This window comes from Trachemys scripta, chromosome 5 (genome assembly GCF_013100865.1).
Source record: "Trachemys scripta elegans isolate TJP31775 chromosome 5, CAS_Tse_1.0, whole genome shotgun sequence".
Classification (NCBI taxonomy): domain Eukaryota; kingdom Metazoa; phylum Chordata; order Testudines; family Emydidae; genus Trachemys; species Trachemys scripta.
Genome location: NC_048302.1, coordinates 43,953,698 through 43,974,230, shown reverse-complemented (window position 1 = coordinate 43,974,230; position 20,533 = coordinate 43,953,698). Strand labels below are relative to the sequence as shown.

Here is a 20,533-nt window from a genome sequence, read left to right as displayed (position 1 = left end):
GCACACAGCGCGCGCACACCTAATTGGAATCGATATGAGCAAGCACTCGAAGAAGAATCACCTGTTCCTAAAATCAAAAGTAATTTGTTTCTCACTGCTGGGAAAAGACCAGTATTGTAAACAGGAGACTATAAGCATAGCAATATGCTGTTAAATTTAATTTTTCAAAACATGAAAAAGTAATTTCTTTATTTCTCCCACACACACACACACACACTTTTAAATGTTCATAAGTAAAGGAACACTATCAAAGTGAACATTAGTTAAATGTAGTTTCACATACAACATCCATCTGAGGCCTACAGTCATTGTTTATGGTTTTAAAATTCACACCCTTGGTTTTGAAAATTTCTCTCTCCCCTGTTACCCTGTGAAAGACCCAAACATAACTGGATGAACTGACTCTATGGGGGAAACAATGAAACTGATTATACAGGTCAATTATGTACTAAATAAACAATCTGACAGAACAAAAAGAAAACAGTCTCTCTCCCTCTCTTTAGCCTCAGTTATAGTAATCTTAGGTGTTACAATACCTGTAACAGGTCTGTAACAACATAAGTGTGATTTTTATGTTGATAGAGTCCCTTTTTACAATAGCAATCTCTGGGTTGGCCATTTCCTGGAAGTGAAACACCAGTTGCTGGAGACAAGGGGCTACATGAACATTAAGGCCCCTCACTCAGCTGGTCAATACTCCATCAGCCATCATTGCTTAAATATTAGCAATATTTAATCCCCTGGGGCAAGTTCTGGGAGTTTTGCCATTTATTTCAACAAGAGCAAGACTGGGACTTAACTACAAGAACGCTTTTTAAAATTGCACTTTACTCACCTTAAAAATCCTTTGTCAATACAGGAGGTGAAAATTTTCTGATGAATTCTCACAAAGGTACAGTGCATCATTACTACAGTGTACGGACCTTACAAAATCCATCTGCCAAAGATTTCATGCAAGACAGAAACCTGTTCAACTCAACAGAAGCCTCAAGTGCAGTGTTCAGTTAACTGACACTGTGAGCCAACAGTAAAAGTGTATGTGCAATCTATACAAGGATTTCAAGGGATATTGGACTGTGCAGTATTTAAGTATTAATAAAAATAAATAAAAGGTCTAAAGTGGCCTCAGTTGCTTACATGGTGTAACTGAAATTTTGTGTAAGAATATGTCTAGTAGTGAATTTTTTTTTATTATTAATTTGATGGTTACATCCATGGAACCAATTTACAACTGATTGGCAGGCATACAGGTATTACTTAAATAAACTGTACTATTCCTATGATTTATGTTACAGGAATAACACAAATGATAAAGTGAAATTTATTGTCCCTGATTACAACCAAGAAAAAAAACAACGGAAGGGGAAGAGGATAAAGAGAGCAGTGATTGCAATTTGCAAACCTGTCAGTAAAAAAAAAAGTGGAAATCCATTATTTTTTAAAAGATATTACAGAAATTGTTTTACCATAATTATTCTCAATCTACTTTTTAAAATCATTTTTAAAAACAAATGACCTGTATTTAATCTTGAAGCTAATATTCCTCAGACAGAGACCTACCATGAAGTGAAATAGTTGGCAAAGTGAACAACAGGGTAAAATGAACACCATTTTGCATCTTCCTAGGACTCATATTGAGAAATAAAGTTATTTTATTCTCATTGTAAAAAAAATCCTGTACAGTGAGAAAACGTATTTTATAGTCATTTTTTAAATGTTTTCATTTTCAGAAAAGGGATTTTAGGGATTTTTCCTTTTTTAAACATATTTTAAAAATTGTTTTATTGTATTTCTTTTTAATCTCCTACAAAGTAGTAAAAAACAAATTAAAATATAATGTAGAATATGAACATCAGGTCCCTATATAATATGCACTTCCTGAGCTTAAGGAAGTCTGGGAATGTTACAGCGGTCCTTTTTGAAATGAACCAGTCAAAACTAGTCTATGAGAGCCAGATTTTCAAAAGTGCTCAAATCCCATATAAGCACCTAAATAAAGTGTCCAAATCTTCTTTAAAGATTATCTGCAATGGAAAGATATGGCTTTGTATCATTTTCTTTATATTTCATAAAGAAGCTGAAAGTCTTCAGACATTGGAGCATGTATCTTATCCATCTATTTGTCTAATCTCTCTTTTGTACTGGACCCATTATTGTGATAGCTCAGTAAACCTGATTAACTGGGATGGGAAGAGGTCTTTATTCAGGTTGTTAAAAACAATTTGTATTTTGTTCCTATTCATTAACTCAATCACCCTATATTAACTGTGAAAAAAGTCTCTGTAAAAAGATTCAGCACACCTGTCAATTCATCTGACGGCTAAGGGAGCTCCTAATATACTTTGCGTTACCACACAAGTTTACCAACAACACTTCTTTGAAATTAAGAAGCCAGAAAGAGATGAAATTTAATAGTGCAAAGTGCCAGGTCATGCACTTAGGAACTAACAACAAGAATTTTTGCTATAAGATGGGGATTTATCAGTTGGACGAGACAGGGGAGGGGAAAGATTGGGGTGTTGATCATAGAATGACTATGAGCCGCCAATGTGATGTGGCTGGGAAAAAGGCTAATGCATCAGGAGAGGTATTTCCAGTAGAGATAGGGAAGTGTTAGTACCATTATACAAGACACTGTTGAGACCTCTTCTGGAATATTGTGTGCAATTCTGGTCTCCCATGTTTAGGGAAAATGACTTCAAACTAGAACAGGTGCAGAGAAGGGCTACAAGGATGATCAGAGGAATGGAAAACCAACCTTATGAGAGGAGACTCAAAGAGCTTGGCTTGTTTATCCTAACCAAAAGAAGGCTGCGGGGAGCTGATTGATCTCTACAAATACATCACAGTGGGCATGAACAAATGGATATAAACTGCCCATCAACAAGTTTAGGCTTGAAATTAGGTGAAGGTTTCTAACCATCCAGAGGAGTGAAGTTCTGTAACAGCCTTCCATGGGGAACAGTGGGGGCAAAAAACCTAACTTACTTAAAGACTGAGCTTGATAAGTTTATGGAAGGAATAGTATGATGAGATTGCCTACATTGGCATGTAGCTGATCTCTGACTACTAGCAGCAAATATCTCCAACGGATGATGATGGACGCTAGATGAGGAGGCCTCTGAGTTACTACAGAGAATTCTTTTCCCGGTGTCTGGCTGGTGGGTCTTGCCCACATGCTCAGGGTTTAGCTGATCATCATATCTGGAGTTGAGAAGGAATTTTCCCATAGGTCAGAAACCTTCCTCTGCAGCATGGAGCATGGCCCACTTGCCAATTTAAACTAGCGTAAATGGTGGTTTCTCTGTAACTTGAAGTGTTTAAATCATGATTTGATTATTTCAATAACTCAGCCAAAGGTTATTGGTGTATTCCAGGAGTGGATGGGTGAGGTTCTGTGGCTTGAAATGTGCAAGAGGTCAGACTAGATGATCATGATCATCCCTTCTGGCCTTAAAGTCTGAGATTGGACATTTATATGGATAAGAAGAAAATCCAGTTATAATAGTCAACGCTAACAAAGCATATTGGAAGAAAGATAAAACTTCATGGGTCGGGGTGTAAGACAATCTTGAACTGTTAGGGGTTAAGAGTAGGCCTTTATGGAGAGCAGATTACTCAATATCTGCATACTGCGCAGTTCGTATGCCTTCCTCTGAAACATTTGGTACTGGCCACTGTCACGGACAGGATACTAGACTAGATGGACTATTGGTCAGAACAAGTATAGCAGCTCCTGTTTTCCTACTTTCTTAACACTAGAGAAGGTCAGACTTTAATATTTCTAATGTTAAAAACAGCAGGAAAAATATTAAAAATAAAGCAACGCTTCTAGGTCTTCTCTATACACCATAAAGATTTTTTAAAAGGAACAAACTCAATTTCTCTTTTCTTTTCGGGATCACCTTTACAGACTTTTCCACTGCAAACATTTAGAGGAAAACCATCAATATTCAGGGGTAGACAGTAATCTTACAATCTGCCCTTAATAATTTGCCCCAGGAATATTTCAGTTCTTTTCCTTGCTTCCCTCTTGCTCTAGCAGAGAAGTAAGCTGCACCATATGCCTTTTTCTGGAGCAGCTCACTTTCCTCTGTGTGCCATCTCAGCTGTGCCAACACATTGAGGGGGCAGAACCAAGACTATGCCCATTCCCAGACCCTGCTAACCAATTCTCCACTCCCCTGCGCAGGAAGAGGAATAGCATCTTGGTGGTAGTTGCTCTCTCCCTCACAGTATGAGCAGCAAGCACAGGTGAATCAAGGGTTTTCGTGGGCTCATTTGTTCCCTTGTGTGAGTGCACAGCTAGGGTCATGATCTGGACCTCACATTTTCACATAGTTGCGAACAGGTAAATTATGTAAATCTTCACTAGCTTCACTCATGTGTGCCTATTTCTGCAAGAACAACCTAGGCACCTAGTTTTGAGCATTTAGTTCACAATATTTTATGTTCTATGCCAAAGGTTTCCAATCCGTAGGCTACAGAACACTTACTGGTAGTCTGTGGAAAGCTGGCTGGTCATTTGCTGTTGGATCTCCTACTTCTTTCCAAATACTATAATGCATTGGAGACAACTAAAAAGGCATTAAATACTTCTCTAACAATACACCTCTACCCCAATATAACGCGACCCGATATAACATGAATTCGGATATAACGCGGTAAAGCAGTGCTCTGGTGGGGGGGGGCGGAGCTGCGCACTTTGGTGGATCAAAATAAGTTCGATATAATGCAGTTTCACCTATAATGCAGTAAGATTTTTTTGGCTCCCGAGGACAGGGTTGTATCAGGGTAGAGGTGTACTTGCTATGTAGATAATAGCTGTAGTTTAAAGATTATGAATTGGAAAGATAGGGAGTGAAGGATAGTCCACAAAACACATTCACTAATAATTAAGGCTACGATTTAGTCACAGAGGTCACGCCAGTCATGGATTCTGTGCAGGGCCGGCTCCAGGCACCAGCATTCCAAGCAGGTGCTTGGGGCGGCAATCTGCAAGGGGTGGCAGTCCGTGTGTTTTTGCCCACCCAAGCAGCACGCTGAATTGCCGCCGCGCACAGCAGGGGCAGTCCATGTGCCTTTCGGGTGGCACGCGTGTTTCTGCGGCGGCAACTCAGCAGCAGCTTCTATGTTCAGCTGTCCGCAGTGGCGACAATTCAGCTGCTTCTGTCTTCCGGCTGAAGACAGAATTTGCTGCCGAATTGCCGCCGCGGCGGAAATGCGCGTGCCGCCCAAACGGCACACGGACTGCCCCAGTCGTCTGGGGCGGCAATTCGGCGCGCTGCTTGGGGCGGCAAAAACAGTAGAGCCAGCCCTGATTCCGTGACTTTACTGGACCTCCATGACTTCGACAGCTTCAGCTGTCCGCAGCTGAAGCCAGGGCTGGAGCTGGGGCTATGCTTCCCACATAGCCCCGCCATTGGGACTGCAGCCGGGGCTGTGCGCTCCTGCCCCACGATGGGGGCAGCTCCTGCCCCAACGCTTGCAACAGGGTCACAGCCGGTGCCATGCGGCACGGGCCACAGTCGGGGCTGTGCACCTCTGCCACACAGCTTGTACGGTTATTTTTAGTAAAAGTCAGGGACAGGTCAAGGGCTCCATGAATTTGTGTTTGTTGCCTGTGACCTGTCCCTGACTTTTACTAAAAATAATCGTGACAAAAATCTTAGCCTTACTAATGACATATGGTCCATCCTGGGAAATAGTTTGAGAATCTTTGTTCTAAGCTATAAAACCAGCCTGCAGAGGGAACACAAACTAATTCCTGCCCTGTAAGATGCAGAGTCCCTTCTGTGAGATACAACATTGAGAGCTGAGGAGAGATGGCACCATGCAGGAGGTACCTTGCAGAATCAAGCCCTAAAATCCCTGCCCTTGGAACTTTTTTGATATCATTGATATCAGAGCACAAATACAGTAATAAATAAAAGACCGTTGTTCATTTGTGCTCCTTAAGACACAAAGATAAAAAATAATAATATTGCCAAGTGGAAAAACAGCAAAATTAGTGATGAAAGAAATCTTATTTCTGCAGAGATATTACAAGCAACTGAATACAAGGGAAAACACTATAACAAGTACTTAAAAAAAAACAAAGCTGTTTTTGGTTTGCATTTTATCATAAAATGTTTCTGTGGAACATTACTCACTTCAAAACAGTTTCCTCCAGAGAGCAATAATACAAGATGTTGTCCATGCCTAGCCAAAGACAAACATGAGGGAAAAAAAAGATAATTTCAATTATAATGTCAAAACAAAACAAATTTTATAACTAGCTCAGAGTCCTCCCTTGTAAAATATTGAAGAATTTAATTTAACATCTAATCTCATCTTCAATTAATCAGAAGCTTGTTCCCTGAAGACTCCAGTCAAGTTGACTGATCTATCCTAATTCCCACTGGTAATGGAAGTGACAAGCATATGCATTCACACACTTTAAAGGCAGTGGTCTATTTTATCCCCATTAGAATAGATTACAACAGTGATCAGTTCAAATTAAAATGGTACCCAAATTTAAGTTATGTCTAGACACAGAGAATAAATCAAAACTTCATCATCTAACTTTTTTGCTACATCAGAAGTTAATTATTACATAGGAAAATCAATTTAAAGACCAGCTGCTTGGATTCATTTTAATAATGTTCATCACATTGTACATAATCTGTGATGAATTCTATAAATAAGTGCCCCAAAGATAGTAAGATTTCAGCATCCTACCAGCCCACAATCAATGTAACATCTTATTTCACATAAAGGGAGATATATCTTTATCATTTATGTCAGTGTTAAATAAATAACTTCCATTTACTCAAACCTTTGTTTACAAACTCAAACTCCCCCTTCTCCGTAAACATGAAGAAGGTATGATTGCTTGATCTTTCAATAATTATATATATTTTAATTAATATGTTCTAGTTAGTTGCTTAGAGACCCACAGTTAATAATACAGCTTGATCCAGATGTGGTGACAACTTGCGGCATATTGTATGCTTTTTAAAATGCTGTGCCGCTACGGATGTGATATAATATTTGCAGTATTTCATTTACAATAATGGGCCCTGAACCTGTGAGACACTGAGCACCCTCAATTCACCCAAGAAATTTGAGGGTGCTTGGCAACCTGAAGAAGGTACTCAGCAACTCATAGAATCAGGCCCAAAATTTGCAGAATTAGGACTGAAGATTTTATGTGATTTTTAAAAATATATACATTATTAAAATAAGCAAAATGACATACAAGGCATATTTCTAGCCGGGTACTCTGGAAATAACAGAGTTTTGAATTAACAATCTTAGGAGGGGAACTTGAAATTTGAGAACTGGACATCTAGAGTAGATTGTTTTCATTAAGGTCCAAATTCTCATACTCCTACTTACACTGCGTAGTGCCACCAATAGCCCCCGATTCCAAGGGAAATATTTGAGGACTAAGGTACTGCTCATCATGAGTGAGCATCTCACAGTCATGAATTGAAAAATGTATGCTTAAAGACAGATGAAATGTGTATGTGCATGCAACTCAAGAATGCTCACTTTTGAAAAAAATGATGAAGAGGCAGCAGCAAGTGGGTTAACCCACCCCACATTAACATTCTTAGCTTTCACCATTTCATCCCCCTGGTTTTTGTCCTACATTTTTAAGAAAGCTTAATGCCAGTGTCTCTTGTGGTTTAAATCTATATGATGTCTCAGAACAATTAAAATTTTTAATATAAGACTTCTGATCAATTGAACCTGCAAAAAAAAAAAAAAAAAAAAAAAATCCCAAAACTCCACAAACACATAGGAACACATGGTCCTTAACCTACTCTTGTTGCTGAATGTTAACTAGGTCTGTAAGCAGTGGAGTGGTTAATTTTCTACCAAGAATCTCCATATGTTACAAATAAAGCCAATAAAAATAAATAGATCACCATGATACACAGCATCTTCAGGGTCTAGATGCACTTATGAACTGCCTAAGTATCTATCTGGTAACTTCTGATAACATCTGAGTCTCTTGCCTGACTTCTAACGTGGTAATCTCTCCATTCCCTATTCATTATTTTAATTTGTAATATGGTATGTGCTAAGATACATCACAACCATAATCAGCACCCCCCAAGAAACAGGTAGTACTAGATGACTACCATTATTTTTTCTAGTTACAAACAATTAAATATTGCACATAATCCCTGAATTTTTTTTAATAAACAACCCCACATTTATGACCAGAATTAATTAGTCAGATTACAGCTGGCTGCAATGCCACAAGCAGTAAGAGTTCTAAATAAACCCATCAATAAGTAGTGTATATAAATGCCTAATTTCAAGAGCAGTACGTTTAATAGTTTTTATGAATCTTCACATTTTTTAAATTTAAAAAATAAGTGATTATACATTTGCTGCGACTCAGAAGCAGTTTTCCATACATGGGAAGGAATGCAGGATATGTTCCGTTAAGTGCAAATGGAGCAGACAATTTTTCTAATTAATAAACATAAACTTTGAGTGACAAGCCAAGAGCTTTCATGAATGAACTAACATTCTGAGTCTTTAGTCTCTCGGGTTTATAGGTTATGGGGGCAAGAGAATCCAAAGATCTCTGGGGCCATGGATGAGAAAAAATTGATAAAATAGCTGTCACTAGAACTGGCCGGAAAACAAGGATTCCATTTTGTGAAAAATTTTGAGGTTTTGACATTTGGTTCCATTCTGATGCAGAGCAAAACCAAGGCTTATTTTTTGCTGAGATAGAGAGGCCCTAGGTTCTCCAAGTGGTTAATGGCTAGATATGTTTCCTTACCATTGGGCTGTTTTGGGATCTCTCTCTTTCTCCCCTCCCCCCATCCTGGACCTGAGAAACTCTCAACATACCCAATATGGTCTGAAAAAAGTTTTTGTTTCAATTAATTGCCATTTTCTAATAAAAAAAAAGTTGTCAAAGAGTTCTAGACCAGCATTAGCTACCAAACTCTGGAAAACATTAAGATATTTAAACTCCTTTTTATATCACTACATTTCTGCATTTCCTTTTCAATAATTTCTCATTACCTATGGACTGGAGCTTTTCCTGTGTAATTAGCATTCTTTGTATGCCTAATTTAAGGCAAAAAGCTGCTGGAATCCTCTGCAGCATAAAACAGTGGAGTAGGGAGGAAAATCCTTCCAGGTTTATTCATACTATGGCCAAACTGCCACCTATGTAAAGTTTTCTCTGTTCTTTATCTGTGTTACTAAGAGCAGAAGTGATGTTGGGAGTGCAGCTGGGGAGTCCTTTTACAAGATCCAAGGTTGCAAACAAATTACAACCTAGAATGTTGTTGAGGTCCACAAGATATGCACAGTAAGATATGTGTAAGAGCCAGGACAGCAATGTACTTCAAACAGAGTTGTCAAGGAGGGTATAAAACTGGAATAAAGTTTTAACTGCTCAAAGTAGCTTTCCCTACCCACCCCACAAACCCTGACTGCAGCACAAGGCCTGACTTGTCATCTTATATTCATCCAGCCGCTGACTGTTCCTCTCCAAGTGCAGCACGTCCATATTCCCCTCACTCACACTCTGGCCTCCAGTTCTCCCTGTCATAAGTTACACCCATCTATAAACTGTTTCATTAAAAAATAGTTAATGCCTGAAACTAATGCCCCCAGGTTCAATGTACAGTATGCAACTTACAAAAAAAAAATCAGCAATACCTCTGAACATAAAGGTTACAAAGTGCAAGGATTTAGAGGAGAAACATCAACAATGCATCATCAGTATTACAAATCAAAACTTACGGGCAAAGTTCCACTTCTAGATAGTCTTTAGTCTCACTATTCAGAAAAAAGGATTCAACAACTGTAAAAACAAAACAAACACACAAAGAATTCCAAGAATTAAGAAAGTTTGTACTTGGGAAAAGAAAAAAAAAATCCCTCTGCATAAATCCGGAATATGCCCCTGCAAGTGGAATGCTAAGTATTGATTAGGAGGGCTTAAGTGACCAATAAGGAAATAAGGGGAAGCTGTCAGCAAGACAACACCAAGGTAAATACCATAAGGCTACTGCCTGTGATTATATCTGTGGGATAGTCTCAGTCTTCACAGGTAAACCACATGTCCTCTAAATTATTCTTTTATTCGTCTTTAAGATGTTTCAGGCATTGCAGAGTTGTGAGGATGGAAAGACTGCCTCAATAATGTGATAATCATATTATGAATATATGAGTGTATTTTTCCGACAGGACAAATACAATTACTGTCTGTGGTGGGATGTCTAGGCATGCATACTGTGTAGTTAAACACCGTTATATTTGGAAGGGGACAGATTTGGTATTGAAGGAATAGGGTAGATTGGTCTGCTTTGGCCTTACCCCTGAAGTGATCTGCCACCAAAAGAAGCCTTTAAATAAAGGTTTACCAGGATTCTAAAAGGTTTGGTTTGACTTTTTAGTGAAAATTCTGATTGTTCTGACCCAGACTTCCCCTGACTGATAAACACTCTTTTGTTTCTGCATTGCAGCATTGCACTTTGTAATGGGTAAACAATCCAAAATATGAAAAAATGCTACTGTTAGAGCTGGGCAACATTTTTTTACCAAAAAGTTTTCTTGAGGAAAAATTGCCTTATTTAAACATGAAGTTTTATTTACAAATTGTTGACTTCTTCAAAACGTTCCGTTCCGTTTTTTCAAAACTTTTTGGAATATTTTTAATCAACTTTATTATCAAAAATCATCATCAACTTTTTTTCTTAACTAAAAATGTAATTTATGTTAAACAGAAATGTTTGTAAGATTCAGTTTTCAGTAAACGAAAGTGTTCAATTTCAAATGCAATTTTGATTTAAAAAAAACCTGACAGAAACATTCACAAAAAAAACCAAAATAAGCCCCTTTAAAACCCTGCAAAATAGCAGATTTGAAAGTTTCTCAGGAAATTGTTTCTTTTTCAATCAGCTTCAGCCAGAATGTGTATATAAGTAATTTTAACTGCAAACCTTCTTAGGCGTCTAGAAAATTAATATTCCAAAACATGTTTTATGTTCATCTGTCGTCAAGTTGCTCCTAAATATAACTTTTTATTTTATATGATTAATTTTAGCAATTCTTCTCATACATACAGAGCATGATATTTTAACTCAGAGACTCTTAATTTGTTATCAAACTCAATATTTTTCATATCTTGACACAACTGATCATTTTGAGGCACACCCTACAGTGCACCAGAAAAAGGAGGAGATTGAGATAGTTCTGTTCCCTTCCAACCTCGGGTGCAAAGGACATTCCGTCTACCAAACAAAAACATTTGAATGCATCCCTATGATCTGTGAGGCAAAGACAAAAGAAAACTAGGGCTCCTAGTGATTTACAGAACTCCAGATTGAAAGCCTGTCAACTTCCTGGAGGAACTTCTGGAGCTACTGTCCAGCATGGTATTGGAATCCCTCAGATGCCTGGTCCTCAGTGACCTTAACCTCCATATAGACAATGAACATGATACAGTAGTACTTAATCTTATGGCCTACATGGAAACCATGGGATTCTCCCAGGTGGGCTCTAGATCCACACATGCAAATGGACATATGTTGGATCCTATCTTCAGCCTAGGAGTGTATATTGGAGACATCAACAATACAATCATAACCTCGTCTAGGCAAGATCATAGCCTTCCCTCCTTCCCACCATGATAGTGAGCATCTAAATGCTGGTCCACCCCTGAAGATTCCTGAACTCTCTAGGTTTGCAACTCAGCCCAGGAGGCCAAGGTGCTGATGAGTTAGTACAACAGAACCATCACTTGATGTTAAATACCACTGATGCCTTTTGTCTAAAGCCACGCGTTCACCCAACTTGACCAGGAAGATCACCTTGATTCACAGATTAAGCACTATAGAAGACACGCATAGGCAGAAGGTTAGAATGCCCATGGTACAAAAAGACACTTTGAAGCCACCCACCAGCAGCACAAACAACTCTTACCAGGACTACACCACTGCAATAAGGAGGCAAAATAAGCCTTCTACCCCGTGCAATCAATGCAACAGACTGATGCCTAGCAGAACTAGTTCATAGAGTAAACCAGCTAATCAATCTCGACTGCCTAGCCCAGATATCAGACTCATGCATCAAAAATTTTTGAAGAGCTGTCAGTGTACTTCACTGATAAGATCAATACAAATACATATGGACTATATATTGGGAAAAACCAGAAAAGAAAATTTCACTTCTGAACAAATTGTAACATCCACCCTGCCACTCCTGACTGAGTTTGGCCCTATCACACATGCTAAAGCTCAATAAGCCCTGAAATATATTAAAGCCACAACCTGTGAAAGGGATCGGTGTCCCCCTTGGCTGGTAAAAGCCAGCAAAAAGCAACTCTGCACACTACTAATGGAAATAGTCATTGCCTCCTTCAGAGACGCATACCTACCAAATTTCCTGAAAAAATCTAATAGTTTATTTGATACTTAAGCCATCACTTGACCCTGAAAACCTCTCAGCTAACAACCCATTTTCAACCTCCCATTCCTAGACAAAATAACTGAGAAAGTAGTAATCAAGCTCCAACAATGCTACATAAGCCAACACCTTGGATGACTCACAAGCCAGTTTCAGACAACAGCACAGAACATAGACAGCTGTGGTGACACTAAGAGATGGCATTCCTATGGCCATGATCATAGGCAAGATTTCTAGGCTAGTACTGATGTACCTCTCTGCAACTGTAGACAAACTGGACCACAAGGTACTGCTAACACTCTTACATGACACAGCAGGTGTAGATAGCCCAGCAGTACAGTGGTTCCAATTGTACCTCTCCAGAAGAGCTCAGAGTGTGGTGATGGTTCACCCTCTCTGAAGGCCCTCACCTGTGAGGTCTTACAGGGATCCATACTATCCCTCCTTCTTTTTTAGGGGGGAGAAATAGCTCAGTGGTTTGAGCATTGGCCTACTAAACCCAGGGTTATGAGTTCAATCCTTGAGGTGGCCACTTAGGGATCTGGGGCAAAATCAGTACTTGGTACTGCTAGTGAAGGCAGGGGGCTGGACTCGATGACCTTTCAAGGTCCCTTCCAGTTCTAGGAGATGGGATATCTTCATTAATTCTATTCTAATTCTATTCTAATTCTTAATACCTACCTGAGAGATAGTGAGAGGCCATGGGATCAACTGTCAACAGTATGCTGATGACACTCAATAATATACCTCATCCTCAACTGATGCAGCCACCACCACTACTAAAATGTAGAACATCTACAAGAAATCAGCTCTTGGAATAAGAGCAGCTGTGCAAGCTGAACCCATGTGAGACTAAAGAGGTGCTCAATGGAAAGGCAAAATGCTATATAGCAGCAGATCTCAAACTTTAGCAACCTGATGACTCCCATTTTGATTTAAAATGGTTCGGGGATCCCCAGATCCCCAACTCAGCCCCAGGCCCCTCTCCCACTCCACCCCTTCCTCCAAGCCCCCACCCTACCCTTACCCCTCCTCTTCCCCACCCCCTCCCCGCTCCTGCCCCTCCCTCCCAGCACCTCCTGCATGCCACTCAACAGCTATTCCCTGGTGTGCAGAGGCACTGGGAGGGAGGGGGAGGAGTTTATCAGCAGGGCCTGTGGCCCTGTACATGATTCCTCCCCCTAGCACTCTCTGTCCCTACTCCTGCCCCCTCCCAGCGCCTCCTTCATGCCACTGAACAACTGTTCCCCAGCGTGCAGGAGGTGTTGGGAGGGAAGGGGAGGAGTTGAGGGAAGGAGAGGCAGGAGTTGATCAGCAGGACCCAGGGACCCCCTGGAGTACCCTCGCAGACCCCAGTTTGAGAAACGCTGCTATATAGAACTATCGGACACACTGGCCCAGTCTTCCATTGAAAGTATAAAGTCCCCATTTGTCAAAGTGGTGCACAGCCTCACTGACTTTTCATTAAGTTTGGATGACCAGGCAGCATCAGTATTTAAAAATGCCTTTTTTTTTTAAACCTCCAGCTTCATTCTTTCCCCACACATGAACACCTGCCCAAAGTGATCCATACATTCATCACCTGGGAGATGGATTTCTGAAATTCACTGTATCTGAAACCAAACTTTAAGACCATGTACAGGCTTCAGCTGGTACAAAATACAGTTGGCTGCTTCTCCAGAATAGAGTGCACCATAAATAAGCACAGCAGGCCTGTTCTCAAATCCCTCTACTGTATCCTAGTTAGCTTCAGTTGCTAGTTTAAAGCTTTAGTCCTAATCTTCAAAGCAATTAATGCACCAAGTCCCACCTTCCCAAATTTCCATTTATGATCCATCATGACAACTGTGATCTTCTGGGACAATGCAGATCACAAAGCTCAAGACAAAATAAGTGAGAGCTGGGGACAAAGCATTCTCAGCTGAACAGATCCAACTATGGAACAAGCTTCCAGAGGTCTAAAGTTACCCAATACATTTCTTTGAAAATTGTACTTGCGAGAGGGTCAAATCCTGGGAGTGGGGGAGGAGTAGGAAGGTATAAATACTCTTCAAGCGCCACTCAAGGTAAACTTTGTTCACTTGAGACAACAAAATAAGACATTAAATTTTGCAGAACTTCATAATATTATCATCCCTCTCTTTTCTTGCATGATTTGATCACCAGTGAGCTAATAAGAATGTTGACATTTAAATTACCATTAGAGTCAATACTACTTTGAGTTAATGGGAGAAATTCTCTCAGAGCTATTTCAAGCTGTTTGCAGTGAGAGGCAGACATACATAGGTGTTAGTGTTTTTCCACATTCTGAAATCTATCTCCATAACCATGTGTGTGTGTGCATATATATATTTCTCACCTTCGTAATCCCAGAGTCCATCAAAAGGCTTTCCTGGCTCACCAGATGGGGCAGAAGGGTCATCAAAGAACAGGGAATTCACTTCCATTATTAATCCTTGGTCACCTGCCTTAAATCTGATGATCACTGGCTCATGCATCACCTTTATGCTGTCCCAGGTATTTGTAATCTTGTATTCCAACTACAGAAGATTACAGAAGAGGAAAAAGAAATAATGTAAAATGGGTAAATGCTGGGTACCATCCTGTGGTATTGGGGACTGTGCCTTAATGTCTTATTAGCAAAAGCAGTATAAAGTTACCATTTATTTTGATGGATTCTGAATGTATGGGATCCTTTAAAGGGGGAAAAAAAAGACTAAGGAGTCATCATGTCTGCCCAGGATATAGCAGCAATTAAAAAGTCAAATGAGATGATTGGATGCATTAAAAAGGCATAAAAATGATGATGATGCTAGGCTGAACAATGATCTCTCTTTTGGAGTATTATGTATCATTTGGCTGTCTGAGCTGATGTGCCAATGCAACAGCACCTCTTTGGCCAGAAAGAGCATTGCACCAGAGGTTACTCGATTTGGCAGGGCAGTCAGTCAGCTCCTCCTGCCTGCGTCTCTGTGGTAGCCCCATACTGGGATATGGAGGTTGTTAGCCTCAGTCTCATTAGGATGTGCAAGTTTTCTCCTTATACTTGGCATGGTCAGCTGATCTGAGTGCTCAAGGGTCTGGAAATTGTTTGCATTCTCTAGTCTCTCAGAGAACCCAGACCTGCCCACTCCACTGGGTTCCAGCACAGAACCCTAAAACCAGACAGACAGAATCAGGCCTCAACAACTCCTCCTGCTGTGCCCTGAACTACTTCCTACCTTGCATCATTTCTATAGGCTTTTCCAGCCTGTAGATCCAGTCATCCCTTGTACGGGTGCTGTCTCTGCACAGCTTCTCAGCACCTTGCTGGAATGAGTTTCCTTCTCCAGCCTGCTTGCTCCCCTGGCAGCCACTCCACCCCTTTACTTCCCAGCTCTTTTATTTTCCCAGCCGCTGTGAGGCTACCAATCACCATTGACTAGCAGCACAGTACAGACCTATTGACGCGCGGATATCGGGAGTCAAGCCATCACGACCACGTGTTAATGGACTGCGGGTTAAGAGGGCCATGCTGAAAAAAAGGGTCTATGATTCGCTTAGAAAAAAACGCCATTATTTTCTGTTCTTTCTGGCTCGCATTTTTTTTCTTTCTTATGAAGTCTGTCATTCGCCGCAGATGAATGATTTCAACATTTTCCGCATTTTGCTCCTCCACAATGACTAAGCATGCATGATACGTCTTTACCAATATCGGTAAAGACATACAACACGTTTCTGCTCTGCACTTCCTGTCGATTTCTAGGTCAGTGAGTTCTGACACTTGCAAGTTAAAGCGCAATAAAGGAGCCTCGGGCGCATTAGCTCACTACCCGTCCATGCTGGCAAGGCACGCAGAATGCTGTGACTCCGCAGCTACAGTGCTGCTGGTACTCCACCTCAGCAAGTGGAATAATGTTTGCTGCACCCCCGCCGCAGCGCCAATGTGAATGAGGTGTTGCATTACTGTGCTCTGATTGACCTCCAGAAACGTCCCATAATCCCCTTAAGTCAAATGGCCACTCTTGTCATTGTTTTGAACTCGCTGTAGGAATGCTGTAGGAATGCAGATATGCCCTTTCAAAGCTCCGTTTCTGACAGCTGGCTGCTTATCTGCTCTGGGACAAAGGAACCATTACTGAGGAATGCTGCTTGCTTTGCATGAGAGAGAGAGGTGTGTGGGGGGGTGAGGTCTGCTGCTGTCTGAACTTACAAGACAGCATGCTGACACACTCTCAGCCCCCCAAAAACCCACTCTCTCTCCCTCTGCATACAACACAATCACTGTCACAATCCACCCCACCCCCCACATTTGAAAAGAACGTTGCAGCCACTTGCATGCTGGGATAGCTATCACAATTCACTGCTCTTTGTGGCGTTGCAAGGGCTGCTAATGTGGCCATGCCAGTGCGCTTCCAGCTGAGAGCGTAAACACTCGGCAGCGTTTTCCCTGCTGCAGTCTCCGAAGGCTGGTTTAACTCCCAGTGCTCTACAACTGCAAGTGTAGTCATGCCCTTAGTGAGCAAATCTGTAGTGCTACATAGCAAGTTCCTGTACTGCATGTCAATGAGTCTCGCGTGTTAAATAGATAGCACTGGGAGGCATGGCGCTACCACATGTTAAGCGGATTCGCACGTAAACGGGTCTATACTGTACCTGCATTAACCTCTTGGTTGCCAGGTCACCATGTGATATATATACCCCACAACAGGCCTCCTCAGGTAAGAACATATATAGTAGAGAGTGAAATGATCCACAAGGGGCAAAAAAAGGAGGTACAGGTCAAATATGATTTATAGATTATTACATTTTAAAAAAACTATATTAAAAGAATGTTACGGTTGCAAAGTCAAGCACTCAAAATTTGGGAAATGCCTGAATTAAGGTTGCCCGTGCAATCTTAATTTGACTACTTGTGAATATGCATTATGATAGTCTTTAATAAAATAACCACGTACAGTACACCCTCGCTATAATGAACCCCTCAGGAGCCACGCTCTTTGTTCATTATAGCCAGGAGTTCGTTATACCAAAAGAGACCCATGGGGGGGACAACAGGTCCTCCAGCTCCGGGGCTGCTAGCTCCTCCAGCTTTCAGCCCCCGCTGCAGCCCCAGGGCTGGAGGAGCTGTCAACTCCCACTGCAGCAGCTGGGCTCAAGGTGGGATCCAGGGACTGGGTTTGTTATAGCCCAAGGTTCGTTATTGTGAAGGGCATTATAGTGAGGGTGAACTGTACTGTTTTTTCCACAGGGCCCCTACCTTATTAAGAACAGAGGATGGACAGGGTTTGGTGACTGAATAAGGGCTGTGTAATGAATGAGGCTGTTGTCTGTAGGCACCATGCCTCACTTGTTGCAGAAGTTGGAAGGCGTGTACTGAACAAAATGAGAAATTGCAGGAGAAGAAACATTGGTTTCATGATTAAGACAGCTGAATGCTGCCCTGGGGACCTGAATTCTCTCCCTGCCTCTGCCACAGAGTTCCTACATAATGCTGGGCAAGTCACTTAAACCAAGCTCAGTACAAGTGGAATCTTCAGAGAATTCATTTGCCGAACTCTAAAGGCTCTACTGATCATGTGCAAACTGAAATTTTCAGAGGCAAAAGGCACAGCCCTGAAAACAAGGTGACTCCCTACCAAATCTCAAGTCCCTGCTCCAAAGCATGGAACCATCATAGCATCTCAACTAAACAGTTGCAAGAATATTTTTAATATGAGCAAAGAAATGCATTTGTCCTTAACCTTATTCTGAGAAACATATTCACTATTTTTACTCAAAATTTTCAAAAATTCATTTGGAAGCAGACATCTAACATGGAATATTTCAGCCCAATCTATTAAAGTTTGGGAAAGTTATAAATAATTAAGAACAGGGTCTGATAATTAAAAGTATTTGGCAACCTTAAATTAGGTGTCACTACCTAAAATGCCTATAATAAAATATTATAGAACAACAAAATACTACTTAGCACAGCATATAGTCAACCTATGGAATTCACAGCTGCAGGATACAGTAGCTAAAATTAAAAAGAATGAATAATTTTCTGACAGCTATAACTCATGTCAAAGTGCAAGCTAATTGCCTGCAGCAGGGATCAGAAAGAAATCCTTCCATGCACAATTGGTGAGGTGAACCAGCAGTTTTGGGAAATGTTAGTGGCAGGATCTTAGACTATATGGAATAATGATATAATCCACAAGGACAAATACTATATTCCTATGAAAATTCAGCCTAAAATACCTTAAAATTGTTAGTCTCTTGTGGAATACGGTACATTTGAGTATGTTGTGTATGTGTATTACTATAGCTACTAAAAATTCTGAATATATCATTTTGAAATGATCATGCCTAATGCAACCATACATATTGCCTCCTGGAGCTTCATATATCACCATCCTGTTCACTACATCAGCTGCAGTTAGACTTGCTTTTAACCAGAGGAAAAACAAGTCATGAAATGCACAGAAGTTTATTAGTACAAGCCTGGGTTTCTAGAACCGTGAATTCTCCTGATGATATTATTAAAGATGCCATGATGCCAGCATACAAGCAAGTGAACACAAAGGGTCTGGCTGTGGTATAGTAAGTGCTAACCAACATAATTAAGGGTAAAATCAGGAGTAAAGCAGCTTCCAGTACTTTTGGTGAAGCATCTCTCAAGTACACAGCAAAATAAAATTGCTTACTGAAAAGGAAAGGAGAAATACAGTGCAATTATCAAGCTTCAATAATGTTATTACAAATATATTTTAATTAAGCACAGTGTGATACACTTTAGAAATGGAGTTGACATGAGGAAGATTAAATTAGTATTTTTAAAGTTGTACATAAAGCATATTGAAAATTGTGTTGTGCATACTTCAAAAACATTTAGCTTGTCTCGAACTGAAAATATACCAAGGGTGAGATTCTGTGCAGTGTCTTTCAGAGACACAAAACAGAACTTCTAACAATATTAAATAACAGAGGAAAATAAATAATAAAAAGCTCTACACTTTATTGCTTCTTTGAAGTTGCCAAAAGATATCATCATTATTTGAAAAAGACTTTTTACGATGCTTGGTTTTGTAAATATTAAATCCTGATTTTCCATTCCACTGGATAAAAATCTGATTAAGGCCATGTTTCTATACCACAAAGGAGCAGCAAGAGGCAAACAAAATTGTAGAGTTTGCCTTTTAGGTTATGTCTACACTATGGACCTTACAGTGGCACAGCTGTACTGCTGCAGCTACACCACTAGAAGGTCTCCCGTGTAGCCGCTCTATGCCAGTGGGAGAGAGCTCTCCCGCTGGCATAATTAAACCACCCCCAATGAGCAGCAGTAGCTATGTCCACACTTTTGTCAGTGAAACTTATGTTGGTCCAGGTATATTTTTTACACTTCGGGCTGACAAAAGCTTTGCTGACAAAAGCGCTAATGCAGGCAAAGCCTAAGAAAACTACCTCTATTCATCAAACATATTTAAGGCATTATAGGCTTTTTGGAAGGCGTGCATGAGCTCATATTAAACTTTTGAAGAATAAGATATTCTTCAAAGCATTCTTATGTCACAAACATTTGTATGTTATAACTTTTACAAACTTACACTTACCTCACTCGTTTTACACTCCAGTGATTTTGTCTGATGATTATTAGTGAAAACATTTCTACTTTAGGGAACACAAAAAAAGATAGAAATTGAATAAATAATGGTACGGTATAATTTAGTAATTCTGTTGATATAACATACAATTCCACAACTTAGAAATATAGCAGTCAAAAACAGTTCTGTACAAATACAATTTTTGAGGAATTCCTTATTTTAGAAATAATATAAGGAGTGGAATTGGATGAAGATAGCTGGGTTGGTAAAGCATCATTTTGATAACCTTCTTCTTCCATCTAGTGGCAAGAAGGAGTAAAAAAAACTAGGTATCTGGGAACACTGTCATAAAACATTTCCAAATGCCAACTCCAAAGACTCATTGATGTGACAAAGAGTGGGTGAGTAATGCAGAAAGCCTAAAGTTTATATATGAGTTCATAAGGGTGATAAAAAATAAAGTCAGAAAGAATTAGAAATACACGAGCTAAGACAAGCCAAAGTTCTGTTTTTGCAGGTATATTATTCATTCA

At 40.2% G+C, this 20,533-nt stretch overlaps 1 protein-coding gene across 11 annotated transcripts in view; it reads right to left on the bottom strand.

Moving 5' to 3' along the window:
- C5H4orf33 (chromosome 5 C4orf33 homolog) overlaps positions 1 to 20,533 on the bottom strand; it is a 97,240-nt gene that overhangs the window by 40,743 nt on the left and 35,964 nt on the right. For 7 of the 11 annotated variants that reach the window (XM_034772432.1, XM_034772437.1, XM_034772433.1 and 4 more), the window contains 4 exons: positions 20,010 to 20,067; positions 14,792 to 14,972; positions 9,766 to 9,826; positions 6,153 to 6,201 (listed from right to left, as the gene is read on the bottom strand). In XM_034772432.1, coding sequence (XP_034628323.1) covers positions 6,153 to 6,201; positions 9,766 to 9,826; positions 14,792 to 14,972; positions 20,010 to 20,067 — 349 coding nt within the window. Of the gene's footprint in view, positions 1 to 6,152; positions 6,202 to 9,765; positions 9,827 to 14,791; positions 14,973 to 20,009; positions 20,068 to 20,533 lie in introns of those variants that run through there. The other 4 variants (XM_034772440.1, XM_034772441.1, XM_034772436.1 and 1 more) reach the window with 3 other exon arrangements.